Source organism: Conger conger, chromosome 16 (assembly GCF_963514075.1).
Source record: "Conger conger chromosome 16, fConCon1.1, whole genome shotgun sequence".
Lineage (NCBI taxonomy): Eukaryota > Metazoa > Chordata > Actinopteri > Anguilliformes > Congridae > Conger > Conger conger.
Window position 1 is genome coordinate 3,452,189 of NC_083775.1, and position 14,174 is coordinate 3,466,362.

Here is a 14,174-nt window from a genome sequence, read left to right on the forward strand (position 1 = left end):
TGAATATATTAGTACACAAGATGGTATTAGTGTGATTATTGTACTTATTTTTCATGATCCTCTCGACCTGTTGCTGTCTGAGGAGAGCTGCAAGGATAAAAAGTGTTGAATAGTTTAGTAAGCAAAATGCAGCACTTTACACCGCATAAGACCCATAATATCATTTAGTTTCCATGTGTAATTTTGGAAAACTGCCTAGACATACTACATTAGAAAGAAACAATGCAGAATGCTCATTTCTGGTGATACTGACTTGGCTCTATTTTGTTTCTGAGTACACAAGCCACAGCTACAATAATCTGTATCCATCCAAATCTTTTCAGTGAGAAAAAAACCCCCCAAAAAATACCAGAATCATGCCTGCAGTCAAAAGGGTTCAACCATTTCATTTCTAAGCTATTTAAGCTCGTGTCAAGAACGGTGGCCATACTTAAGGGGTTAATCAATAAATTATTGAAAAGCTCAAATGAACTTGGATGGATGCAGCTTGAACTTTGGATCCGTTTGCTGCACAAACCAAACAGCTTTGGAGAATTGATGTTTAACAATAATGAACTGTATAAGCACGCCAAATTTGTTAAACCAAGCAATTTGGCCCTTCCCAATTCATTATGATCGACTGAGATGGAAGTGAATTTGGGGGTGACGTTTGTAAAAAGCTGCATACTCCGTAACCCGGTTCAATTTTTGTACATTCAGCATCACAAAGTGAAAAGCATTTAAAAGGAAATATGCGTTTTAAGGCATGCATGTCATCGCAGTGAAGGAGTGTTTGTAGCTGGGCTAAGAGCTGCAACCAGATATGAAATGAAAAAACTTTAAGACCATGTTTTTCTGTGTACCTTTTATTATTTTTCAAAAACAGATCAGTAGGCAATGCTACACCAACTCCGAGGATATACATCAGCACTATGCGTTGTTATTGGGTATATTTTTGTAGGCTACACCCTCAGGAATACAGTTTCAGTAGCGATATATTTCTTGTTCTTCAAAGATAAAATTTCCCAAATGTACCCTGAAAGTAGTCATATTTTCTTTGGGAACAAATTAGTATGTTTTCCAAACAAAACAGGTACTAGATAAGTAATCATATATTGCTTGTTAGGGTTATGATCTAATGTAACTATAGGGTAACTCCCCAGTGACAAATAATTGTACCTTTCTAGACACTTCTAAGATGAGCTTTTTTTTGTATGTGGTGAGATAGTTTTACCATGTATTGTGTTAATTAAATAATTACTTCATATGTGATTTCCCAGGTATCAGCAGCCATTAGAGTCCATCAGTCCTCCAGCCTTTTAGATGCAATAGAATCCTGGGATAGCTTGTCAGTCTGCAACACTGCACATTCAAAATCTTATTTAGTTTCCTGTGATAAAATAAAAATGCACATTTTGTGAATGAGCCCCTCAAACATGTTCATGTTCGGCAACAAATATTATCCATGTGACAAGTCCAGTAATACAATGCTTACCCCCACGGAGCCAAACTGGCAGGCCTCAACAACCACTATGGATGCTCATGAATGTCCCATGTGAACTGCAGTGGGAGGCCCCTCATCCTCTCTTGGAAGACCTGGTCAAAGCGCTCACTCTGGGCCACGGTGAAGGTGTTCTTCCAGTCCCCGACCGTACCTGCCAGAACATTCTCCATGTTCATTCCCCCTAGCTGGAGTTTTTCACACCCTTGTTGCAGAAGTTGACTGGTTTTAGAATTTCTGATTGAAAACATGACCACCAACCTTTGCGAAGGAATTGTCCCTGCTCTCGATCCAGCAGTTCTTGGGGCAGGAACTCGTAGTTGGCTTTGGGGTCCTTTTTCATGTTCCTGAAGGTGGCCCTCTCCACCACGTGCTCGATGGCCGAACTGTCCAGGTTCTTCCCGAGGAACTTGCTGATCTTCAGCACCTCAGACCTCAGATCCTGGGAGACCACAAGAGAAGATGTGGCAACAATCCTCACTTTGCAGGGACTAAACAATGTGTGCAGCACCAAAGCACTTCAGTGGTTTCTCCTGTCAGCATACACCGTCAACATAGACCACTTTTCATCATCACCATCGGAGCTCACCTTTAGTGATGCAATGTTAATAATGAAAGATGTCAATATGAACAGCAGAAAAATATTCTCAAACGACAGGGCATTACCTGTACAGCCTTCTCACCTTGATCATGTTCTCATATGTCAAAAACAGGATGTTGTACTGATCTCTCTTTGAGTACCATTGCCTGATGTGATCAAACCAGGAAGCGCCAAGAACTGTAAAACAGGAAATTCACATACAAACCAGTTGTCCCCACCATAAAGTGAAATGTGAGATGTTGTCATTTGTATTAATCACTGATTGTGTGCTGGTGTGATGTAAAATTGATGGCTACGTCCTATGATGAGAGATTATGTATGGTTAAAGTACGTGTACACCAGACAAGAGTCAAATACGCAATTGAGTTGGATTCAAATACTTTTCTGTGCTCAATGAATCTTGCCTGGTGAAATTGAGACAACCTAAACAGCCAGAATGCAAGGCGTGCACATTTTGAGAATATCACAATACCCCAGACATGTTCACAGTACATGTAAACAATTGTGTGTTTGTGGCCGTGTGTACTGTTTGCATGTGTGCGTGTTATCACCTGCTCCTTCCAGGTACTGTTCCAAGAAGTCCTCAAAGCTCTTGGGGGTCTCCAGTTTGGGTGTAGCGTGGCAGAAGTGAAAGTAGGAGACCACAATGTCCTTTGGGTTTCTCATCACATACACAACCTGACATGGAACAAGATCGTTTTATACTCAACTTTCAAGTGGTGGTAAACAAGAGCCTTGCAGTGCATGTCTGGCACAATAAACTCGGATCAAACGTAATTTCTTGAATTCCTTTAACTCTATAACATTGTTCCACCACCACACAATAAGAAACACTGACTCCTTCCTCTAAACACACAAATGACCCCTCCTTCGTTTGTAATTTTATTCATTAATTCATTCATTTAGCCACAAGAGTGTATCAGTTCCAGTTTTTTTTGTTCACCCCATTCCCTTCCCTTAGCACCCCACCTTTGGCCTCTTGTCCTCCAGTCCAGGGGGCATCAGGGCGGGGGTGAGGTGAGAGGTCAATAAACGGGGGGAGGGACGCAAGGAGTAGTCGGGCATGTCCAGAGGACTCTCCAGCCACGGCATTGTGTGCCAGTTGTTGTCGTACACAACGTCGTTTGACGGATCCGCTTCACAGAGCAGCGTGATGATCTGCTGAGTCCATATAGTGCCTATGATGGAAGTAAAGAAAGAACAGAGTTCAGAGACCCACAGAACCAGCACCTAATGTTCAAACAATAAAATTGGTTTAGTACAGTACATCAGCATGAATAATTTGAGTCAATGAAATGCACCACTATTTAAAACTGCTTGAAAGTGATTACATTTTTGTATGGGTAAAAAAATATATTCTTCCTGTATTTTGAATCCAGACGATTTGAAATGATTAAAAAATCAGCAGAATTTTCAGTAGATAGAATTTGGTGACCATTTTGAAAATACAATGCCCCATCGCCAGACTACCTAACCATAAAAAATAAACAAAGACATACAAAAGATCCAGACCTGACTTGGGATAGGTGACCAGAAAAATATCGCTGTCCCTTATCTCGAATGTTTGGAGTGAAAAGATGTTTTCAGGCGTAGAAAATCCTGTTCCAAAGACATGACCTTTATAACGAAATAGGTAAGGACTGATATCCTCCATATCGTCCCGGTCAATGTTGAAGCGTGAAGAGAATTAGACGAGCTGAACTAGCTGCCCTGGACTACTGAACTTGGGTACAAGGTACTTATTGATATAACTAGACCTCAGAACGATGGTTGTCATGCCTGATTCTATTTAAACAACACGATTTCTCTATTTCAAAAGACATGTTCCCATTTTTATTGTGTTTGAACCCTATAAAGCCTTACTTATATAAAAATTATAATAATAATTCAACAATGGCTCCCCTTTTTTCGATGTTTTGAAAGAAAATTTACATTTTCATGTTTCCTTTGTTTCTTTTAAATGCATCATATTTGACACAATAGGCATTTCAGTCAGTTTCTTTATTTCAATAATAGTGACCAGAAAATAACATTTGTTCTGCTGAAGCAAACTTGTTTTTTAAAAATAAGAGGACAGTTAATACATTTGTTTTACCATTCATTTTTATCAAATTACCAAATTAAGTAAAATGTGAAAATTTGACCCCATACATTGAGATGAATGTGCTTTATTCAAATGCAACAATGTTAGTGTGTGAACTTAGATTCAATGCCCCACGTCCCCAGAGTATAAAGCACCTGCTCTTAATCACCACTCCCTATTTTTTATTTTATTTTGTGTAGTGGTTAAGGTAAATTGGGACACGCAAGGCCGGTGGTTCTAATCCCGGTGTAGCCACAATAAGATCCGCACAGCCGTTGGGCCCTTGAGCAAGGCCCTTAACCCTGCATTGCTCCAGGGGAGGATTGTCTCCTGCATAGTGTAATCAACTATACGTCGCTCTGGATAAGAGCGTCTGCCAAATGCCAATAATGTAATGGAATGTAATGTTCCTGAGTTTTCTGTAGCCAGCAGGCAGCATTGGTTTTCTGTACCCTGCAGTTCTATCAGTAGGGAGTCCATTAGCCGCCTACCAGTCAGTCATTCAGGCTTACCAGAACCGGGCAGAGGTGTTCGCCCCAGTCAAAACCTCCTCATCGCCCCTGGTATTGTGCCATTGACCTGCTTGCTGGCTCTGCTACTCCACTGAATTGCATCCGTCCCTTGGCCGTGGCAGAGACCCAGGCCATGGCCGAGTACAACCAGGAGGCCCTGAAGCACGGGTTTATCCACCTCCCCTGAATCAGACAGGTTATTCTTTGTGTGGCCAAGGAGGACGGCGGTCCGCATCCTCGCATTGACTACAGAGGGCTCAATTCTGACATGGCAAAGTACTGTCATCCTCTCCCTCTGGCGCCTGCTGCCATCAAACAATCTGGTCCGTATCTGAGACGGAGACGAGTGGAACACAGATTTCAGCGCTTCCTCTGCCCATGACGAATACCTGGTGATGCCATTTAGGTTAGCAAATATACCCCATTGTGTTCCAAGCGTATGCACATCGACCAAGTCCTGAGATGTCTCCTGGACAAACAGCGGTATGTCAATGGTGAGAAGTGCCTGTTCCATCAGCATACCATCTTCTTCCTTGGTTAGCAGTTCAGCCCAGAGGGAGTGAAGATGGAGGAGCAGAAGGTTGGAGAAGTCACGTCATGGCCAGAGCCCAAGGTCACAAAGGACTGCTTCCTGGGGTTTGCCAATTTCCAGCGCTTACAATGGAGGCTTCACAGAATGCCAGATTAGCAGGATGCAACGAGAAAGTTGCAGATCAACTGTGATTATTCTTACGTTGACTGTCCAAGTCCCTCTCATCAAGAAACTGAAAGAAAAATAGGGGAACACCTTGAATGGATCAAGAACCACCCAGGCGCCCGTTGGTCGTATAAGAAAACGGCCCTCCCTGGCCCACCTGAGAAACCAGTTTGATGAGTGCGGTGGGTGAGGCGAGAAGGATGGTCAAGTGTCTGGGAATGAGGCAGAAGCACCTGGCAGTCACGGCTGGAAGTTCCTGGTTTTCTATGACCGCATTGCATTGCTGAAAATGTATCTCCCGGGAATAGAGGCATGTTGGTTCCTTGTTTTTAGGCATACACAACCAGTAAACACATTCTAATGAGCAGGACTTAATAAAGCAAGGAGAAATATGCATAAACCTATGGGCTCCCCAACCTGACAGCTTTTGCATATTTGCTGCCATTATTAAGGAAATTTATGCCATTTATTTTATTAACTCCTTAAGTCTCACCGGCACAGGAGCATGGATTCATTCAGTTTTCCAGCCTGCAATTCTCAATCACTGTGGTAACAGCATATACCGATTGAAAGCCATCACGGTTCTATCTGTATAACCTATTTTCACCTGGCATTGCTTTCGTGACAACAGTTCCTTATTTTGTGGCTGGTAAAACAAGTGTGGGGGGGACCTCATCGTCTCTGCATTTTGGAAATCCACATACAACAAGAATTAAGGTAATCTTTTTCACAAGTGTACAGAGGACCAAATGTATAATAGTCTCGATAAATGTCCATTGTTTACTTGCCATTTCCCTGTTGTATACCTCCACAAAAGTACCCGTACATAGAAATGCTATTATCCACATTTAGTAGGGGTTCTCTCGAACATGATAAGCCCAAGTACAAACGTCTTAGAACAGTATTTGTAATTTAGTTGCAGAGAAAATGCGTTACCCCCATCCGTGTGTATGTAAATTCAGTATGAATTCTGCTCATCAAAGAACCGACAGGCATGCCATTATATGACGACTAAAAAGCATTTTAGAGAATTACATTACGTTTCCAATGGTCTGTAATTTGTTAGGCTTGCATAAAACACAGCATTTTTTGGCAAAAACAGTTGAGAATCTATGCCAGAAAAGGTTGACGTTTCACAAAAAAAAAAAAAAAGTGTGCTGCCTACGTCTAAATCCTTCTAAACTTCCTTTGGAGGAGTTCCAAGGAATCTCTCATCTACGTGAATATACAGTACTACGCAAAAGTCTTAGGCACCTGCATAACATTCTGTACAGATAAGATTCTTTATAAATGGCTGTGCAGAAAATTAAATGGACTATAGATCTGACATTACATTTTAGTAATTTGGCAGAATAGTTAAAAACTGAATCAAATCAATATTTTAACGGTTCGGCGTTAAAACTGCATCACTTCTCTGAGATAGCCAACACTGTCCTGCAGTTCTATAAGACAATCAGCAGGGAGGCTGTTCCAAGCATGTTGGAGAACTTGGTAGGCTGAAAAGCTTCTGATCTCAGACAGCCTTGATCAAGTTTTTATGTAAAAAGTAGTCAATTGCTTACAGTAATATATTACTTTTTAAAATTAAATACAAAAATGTCTCTGTAAAATTACATCTTTTGGAAATCCCAAATGTGTTCTTTTATACTAAATAAAATACATATAATAAAGTCTAGGGTGCCTAAGACTTCTGCACAGTACCGCATGACTGTGAAAACACCGTTGAGGGCATTTTCAGTGACATGACCCAATTTCAAACAGGTGAGCATCTGAACACATTCTAAAAATATTTTATTTTTCAGTATGCTTATATGTAGCATGTGAAATTAAGGATTGTGTATGACTTATTAACGGGGGTTGGGTATTTGACAAAAACTTCAATAAATGGACCTCAATGAATATATTAGTACACAAGATGGTATTACTGTGATTATTGTACTTATTTTTCATGATGGTAAATGGTTGGCATTTATATAGCGCCTTTATCCAAAGCGCTGTACAATTGATGCTTCTCATTCACCCATTCATACACACACTCGCACACCGACGGCGATTGGCTGCCATGCAAGGTGCCGACCAGCTCGTCAGGAGCATTTGGGGGTTAGGCGTCTTGCTCAAGGACACTTCGACACAGCCCGGGTGGGGGATTGAACCGGCAACCCTCCGACTGCCAGACGACTGCTCTTACTGCCTGAGCCATGTCGCCCCCACAAGATGGTATTATTGTGATTATTGTACTAATTTCTCATGATCCTCTCGACCTGTTGCTGTCTGAGGAGAGCTGCAAGGATAAAAAGTGTTGAATAGTTTAGTAAGCAAAATGCAGCACTTTACACTGCATAAGACCCATAATATCATTTAGTTTCCATGTGCAATTTTGGAAAACTGCCTAGACATACTACATTAGAAAGAAACAATGCAGAATGCTCATTTCTGGTGATATTGACTTGGCTCTATTTTGTTTCTGAGTACACAAGCCACAGCTACAATAATCTGTATCCATCCAAATCTTTTCAGTGAGAAAAAAACCCCCCAAAAAATACCAGAATCATGCCTGCAGTCAAAAGGGTTCAACCATTTCATTTCTAAGCTATTTAAGCTCGTGTCAAGAACGGTGGCCATACTTAAGGGGTTAATCAATAAATTATTGAAAAGCTCAAATGAACTTGGATGGATGCAGCTTGAACTTTGGATCCGTTTGCTGCACAAACAAAACAGCTTTGGAGAATTGATGTTTAACAATAATGAACTGTATAAGCAAGCCAAATTTGTTAAACCAAGCAATTTGGCCCTTCCCAATTCATTATGATCGACTGAGATGGAAGTGAATTTGGGGGTGACGTTTGTAAAAAGCTGCATACTCCGTAACCCGGTTCAATTTTTGTACATTCAGCATCACAAAGTGAAAAGCATTTAAAAGGAAATATGCGTTTTAAGGCATGCATGTCATCGCAGTGAAGGAGTGTTTGTAGCTGGGCTAAGAGCTGCAACCAGGCATGAAATGAAAAAACTTTAAGACCATGTTTTTCTGTGTACCTTTTATTATTTTTCAAAAACAGATCAGCAGGCAATGCTACACCAACTCCCAGGATATACATCAGCACTATGTGTTGTTATTGGGTATATTTTTGTAGGCTACACCCACAGGAATACAGTTTCAGTAGCGATATATTTTTTGTTCTTCAAAGATAAAATTTCCCAAATGTACCCTGAAAGTAGTCATATTTTCTTTGGGAACAAATTAGTATGTTTTCCAAGCAAAACAGGTACCAAGTAATTATATATTGCTTGTTAGGGTTATGATCTTATGTAACTATAGGGTAACTCCCCAGTGACAAATAATTGTACCTTTCTAGACACTTCTAAGATAAGCTTTTTTTTGTATGTGGTGAGATAGTTTTACCATGTATTGTGTTAATTAAATAATTACTTCATATGTGATTTCCCAGGTATCAGCAGCCATTAGAGTCCATCAGTCCTCCAGCCTTTTAGATGCAATACAATCCTGGGATAGCTTGTCAGTCTGCAACACTGCGCATTCAAAATCTTATTTAGTTTCCTGTGATAAAATAAAAATGCACATTTTGTGAATGTGCCCCTCAAACATGTTCATGTTCAGCAACAAATATTATCCATGTGACAAGTCCAGTAATACAATGCTTACCCCCACGGAGCCAAACTGGCAGGCCTTAACAACCACTACGGATGCTCATGAATGTCCCACGTGAACTGCAGTGGGAGGCCCCTCATCCTCTCCTGGAAGACCTGGTCAAAGCGCTCACTCTGGGCCACGGTGAAGGTGTTCTTCCAGTCCCCGACTTTACCTGCCAGAACATTCTCCACGTTCAATTCCTGAAAAACCCCCTGCCAACCTCAAGCAGCATAGCCGTAGGCGGCAAGCACAGAGATTTTATCAAAGGAAATCAACGCTGGCACTTAGCGAACATGCCAATTATGCATAAAGGGCCTGGGCCAGGTTTGAACTGGGGATCTTCTTGCTCAGAGGCAACTGCACCATCCACTGGACCACTGTGCAAACAGGGATCTGTGTCACTGGCCAAAGGAAAAGTTAAAAGATTAACCATTCAAAATGGCAGCCAATTTATGAATTGTCCATTGGGACTGCGAAAGCTTTCGTGCTGACTGTTTTTTTTTTTGAACAGTTCTTCGAATGGTCATATATGGACTGTATTGACCTTTGGTTATGACACAGCATTTTTCAAGGTATTTGGCAAAGAATAACCCTGTTAGAGATTTGGTGGACACGCACCACATAGTGTTTCAAAAATTCGGATATCTCCAGAGAATCATGGACTACATAATTTTGTTGAGGATCGGGTATAGGTAAGTTAATTGACCTGTCATGGACACATGGTTTGAATCATCGGGATTAGTCCAGTTTGTGCTGGCCATATACTTTTTAGCAAAGAAATAAAGATGAAAAATAAAATGAAAAACAGAACAAAAACAACAGGGTTCCAGAATTATGTGCTGAAGGTTTTGTGAGGATTGCACAGGCAAGTTATGACTCATTTTGTGTTCAGCCATGACCTTTCGGCATGTTTATGAATCAAGGACATCAAAACCTTTCCATGTTCCATGATGATTCAACTAACTGCCAAGGAATTGTGGCCAATTATGTAGTTTATTTTCTTAAAACAGGGCAGCCTATAGCCCAGCGGCTAAGGTACATGACTGGGACCCGGAAGGTTGGTTGTTCAAGCCCCGGTGTAGCCACAATAATACCTGCACAGCTGTTGGGGCCTTGAGCAAGGGCCTTAACCCCACATTGCTCTAGGGGGATCGTCCCCTGCTTAGTGTAATCATCTTTAATTCGCTTTGGATGAAAGCATCAGCTAAGTAATGAAGTTTATTATATATTGTAAAATCATCCAACTGTATACCAACTTTACCTGGTCTTTTGGACACCCCCTGTTGCAGAAGTAGCCCATAGTTTGGGAATTGCTGGTTTAGAACTTGACCCCGGACCTTTGCGAAGGAAGTGTCCCCGCTCTCGATCCAGCATTTCCTGGGGCAGGAACTCGTAGTTGGCTTTGGGGTCCTTTTTCATGTTCCTGAAGGTGGCCCTCTCCACCACACGGTCGATGGCTGAGCTGTCCAGGTTCTTCCCGAGGAACTTGCTGATCTTCAGCACCTCAGACCTCAGATCCTGGGAGACCACAAGAGACGACATGGCAAGCACTTAAGCGGCTATTCCTGGTCTAAAAAAATACACTATTTTTTTTGTCACCACCATCACTACTCATTTAGCTGATGTAATGATAATGATAATGATGAATGTTCTCAATATGAATGGCAGAAAATTATTCTCAAGCAAAAGGACATTACCTGTACAGCCATCTCACCTTGATCATGTCCTCATACGTCAAAAACAGGATGTTGTACTGATCTCTCTTTGAGTACCATTCCTTAATGTGATCGAACCATGTACCGGCAGGAACTGCAAATAGAGAATACATGCTGTCTCCAGAATAGCCAGGCATAACCTGAAGCTCAACCCCCAAAAAATGGAGCTGCTCTTCATCCCTCACAGAGCCTCCCGACTACAAGAACTCTCAGTCACCATTCATGGTACTGCACTGACCGTTTCCTGCTCTGCTAGGAATCTGGGGGTTGTCCCGTTTCCCCCGCCCCCCTTTCTGATATCCATAACCCTCTTGTCTAACCCCCCCCCCCCCCCCCCAAAAAAAAAAAAATGATGATGAAATTATGAACTTATGATGACTACATGTTTAGAACAACACTTCATGTGTATTTTACTAGTTATGGATGTGATGCTTTAACTTGGAAGAACCTATGCACTTGTAAATCGCTTTGGATTAACAGCGTCTGCCAAATGACAAAAATGTAAATGTAAATGAATGACCAGCGGGACTTCAAAGGGCAAGTTGCAGCAACATCACAATCCTGCTGATTCATTCTGGATAACATCAGGAGGATTCAGCTATATCTGACCACACATTCCACACAGCTATTTTGTCCCCGGTATAGTATCTCCCGACGAGATTACAACAGCTCTCTCACAGCAAGACCGCCAACCTAAGCTCTCCAGCCGCGACAGCTCATCCAGAACACGTTGGCCGAACTCGTCTTCAACCTTCCAAAGTTTTCACACGTCACGCCCCAGCTGAAGTGACTCCACTGCCTACCAGTCGCCAGGATCAGATTCAAAGTTCTGACTCTGACCTATGCTGCAGCCAACAGGACGACCCCCCCCTACCTAAAGGACATAATTCAACCTCAGGCACCAGCTTGACCACTCCACTCGGCCCCGACTTGCTTATCCTGCCAGCCGTGTGAATGGCTCTCGCTTGTTCTGACTACGGAGCTTCTCCACCCTAGCTGCCCAGTGGTGGAACGACCTCGCCATCCCCATAAGAACTGTTCTCTCACTGCATATTATCCACAGCAGTCTGAAGACTCATCTCTTCACGCCGTACCAGGACTCCCTTTGCAGGAGTGCTCTAATCTATTGTCACTTGCTTTACACCTGTTTCTATCTTCAGCCACTTCTATTTTGTACCTTAGTCAAGGAATTTTGAGTTTGTATTCATCTCGGTACTGTAGTTCCTGAAGTTGTCGATGCCTTGGTATGGTAGTTACAGACTTGGCCTATCTACCTTGTGTACTGGACTTGTGTTCATGGCCATACAATAAATTATATATGAATTGTGCCTCATCCAACCTGTTTGGCTGTTTGTTCTATGACCTTAATGTGCACTTGTGTAGACCTTGTGTGCGTATTGCTTGCATGTGTAAGTGCGTATTCTCACCTGTTCCCTCCAGGTACTGTCCAAAGAGGTCTTCAAAGCTCATGGGGGTCTCCAGTTTGGTCACAGCGTGGCAGAAGTGAAAGTAGGAGACCATAATGTCCTTCGGGTTCCTCATCACATACACAATCTGATATGGAACAAGAAAACGTTACACAGAACATTCAGTAGTTTTGGAGCTACACAAAAAGAAACACTGACTCCAAACACACACATTTTTTTGTTTGTTATTTCACACTTCACTACTCATTCATTTAGCCAGTTTCTGTATCCATCAGTACTAGCACAAGTTCCTTTCTTCAACGTTCACCCCATTTCCTTCCCTTAGCATCCCACCTTTGCCCTCTTGTCCCTCAGTCCAGGGGGCATCAGGGCTGGGGTCAGGTGAGAGGCGAATAACCGGGGGGAGGCACGTGTGGCAAAGTCGGAGTGCCCCTCGGGAATCTCCAGCCACAACATCGCCTCCCGGTTGGTGTCGTACACAACGTCTGAGAGGTCCCCTTCACAGAGCAACGTGATGATCTGCTGAGTCCATATAGTGCCTAGGGAAGAAATAACAGAGTTCTGAGGCCCACAGAACCAGCACCTGATATTTAAACAATAAAACTGCTTCAGTACAGTAAATAAGCATGAATAATTTAACTCAATCAAATGCACCACTCCTTAAAACTCAATGAAAGCTTTACTCCTACTGTAAAACTGTTACACAAAGTGTAAAAAATTTAATGCCTAAAATTAAATGCTACCAAAATGGATGAGATCCAGACCTGACTTTCGATGTATTCTGGCGTAGAAAATCCTGTTACAAAGACATAACCTTTATATTTAAATAAGGAAGGACTGATAACCTCCATATCTCCCCAGTTATCGTTACAGAGTGACAAGCAGACGAGCTGAACTGGCTGTCCTGGACTGGACTACTGAACAACTCGAGTACTAGTTACCGATTACTGTAACTAGACCTCAGTTCACAGTCATCAAGCCTTTTATTCCATAGAACAGCATTGGGGACTTTTTTTTCCTCTGTACATCTGGCATATGATTGGCCAACAGAAAGATAAGAAGGTTTTTTAACACCGCTTGTCCCCCGTCTGACCGCAGCAACTACACAACTTCCCTCTTGCCATAAACACGCATGTTTCCCATCTTTACCATGTCTTAACCGAATAAAGATAACCCGGTATCTGTTCTGCCCATCAAAAATGTGCAGCTCGAGATGTACAGGCTGACAGATGTAAATCAGTAACATCTACTCCCTTTATGACAACTTGGGTGTGGTGAGGTCAGAAGAGGCTGAGGTTCAGGAGGTGGCTAGGCTAGGTAGTTTCATGAGGGCCTCAACAGCATTAAACCTACTGATGGGTCATAAGCAGTATCGGTTACACGGTTAACCGCTTTGAAAATGGGATGGTAACCATTTACAAAAACTGATGATTTGTCACATCCCTAGTGTGTACTTTCTGTAGGCTTTGTGTCTGCCTTTCAATCATTCCCTCAGCCAGACTGTTCATCTTTCTGTCTGTTTGCCTGGGTCCTTTAGGTGTGTCTACACAATCTGCATTCAGATGTTCTGTACTTTGGACTGTCCTGGCAGACAGCACGGGCAGAAAGATTGCATGAGCAGGTAAGAGACTGAGCCTTACAATGGAGGATTTGCAGAATGTCAGATTGGCAGGATGTAATGAGAAAGTTGAATGTCCTGGCGTGCGCATCTCAAGAAACTGAAAGATAAATAGGAGAATACCTTGGTTCCAAAAAATTTAAAAAATGATCTTCCAGGAATAGACGCAGGTCTTGTTTTAAGGCATACGCTACCAGTAAAATGTTGGTCATACTGTATTTAAATAAGCAGGACTAAATTAAAAAAGGAAAAAGTTGGCAATTGTGCATAAATTGACCAGCGTTACAATCACAAAGAGTAAAATTCAATTAAAAAATAAAATAATAAATAATAATAATAATAAAAAATAAAATAAATAAATAAATAAATAAAAAATTAAAAAATACAGT

General features: G+C 41.9%; 2 protein-coding genes across 4 annotated transcripts; both read right to left on the reverse strand.

Annotated features, from left to right (window-relative positions):
- Positions 1–844: 844 nt before the first annotated feature.
- Positions 845–3,785, reverse strand: LOC133114964 (amine sulfotransferase-like). Of its 2 annotated transcripts, none has more exons than XM_061224666.1 (7): positions 3,594–3,785; positions 3,051–3,259; positions 2,633–2,759; positions 2,164–2,258; positions 1,742–1,922; positions 1,475–1,634; positions 845–1,341 (listed from the first exon to the last, which is right to left on the reverse strand). In XM_061224666.1, the coding sequence occupies exons 1-6, from the start codon at positions 3,733–3,735 to the stop codon at positions 1,510–1,512; spliced, it is 879 nt and encodes a 292-aa protein (XP_061080650.1). In that variant the 5' UTR covers positions 3,736–3,785; the 3' UTR covers positions 845–1,341; positions 1,475–1,509. The 2 variants fall into 2 exon arrangements, with proteins under 2 accessions (XP_061080650.1, XP_061080649.1); XM_061224665.1 differs by having other exon boundaries at positions 845–1,369.
- A 4,738-nt stretch (positions 3,786–8,523) lies between these two features.
- Positions 8,524–13,887, reverse strand: LOC133114622 (amine sulfotransferase-like). Of its 2 annotated transcripts, none has more exons than XM_061224162.1 (6): positions 12,501–12,633; positions 12,168–12,294; positions 10,740–10,834; positions 10,363–10,543; positions 9,038–9,197; positions 8,524–8,932 (listed from the first exon to the last, which is right to left on the reverse strand). In XM_061224162.1, the coding sequence occupies exons 1-5, from the start codon at positions 12,621–12,623 to the stop codon at positions 9,073–9,075; spliced, it is 651 nt and encodes a 216-aa protein (XP_061080146.1). In that variant the 5' UTR covers positions 12,624–12,633; the 3' UTR covers positions 8,524–8,932; positions 9,038–9,072. The 2 variants fall into 2 exon arrangements, with proteins under 2 accessions (XP_061080146.1, XP_061080145.1); XM_061224161.1 differs by lacking the exon at positions 8,524–8,932 and adding an exon at positions 13,808–13,887 and having other exon boundaries at positions 9,044–9,197; positions 10,287–10,543; positions 12,501–12,706.
- Positions 13,888–14,174: the final 287 nt, after the last annotated feature.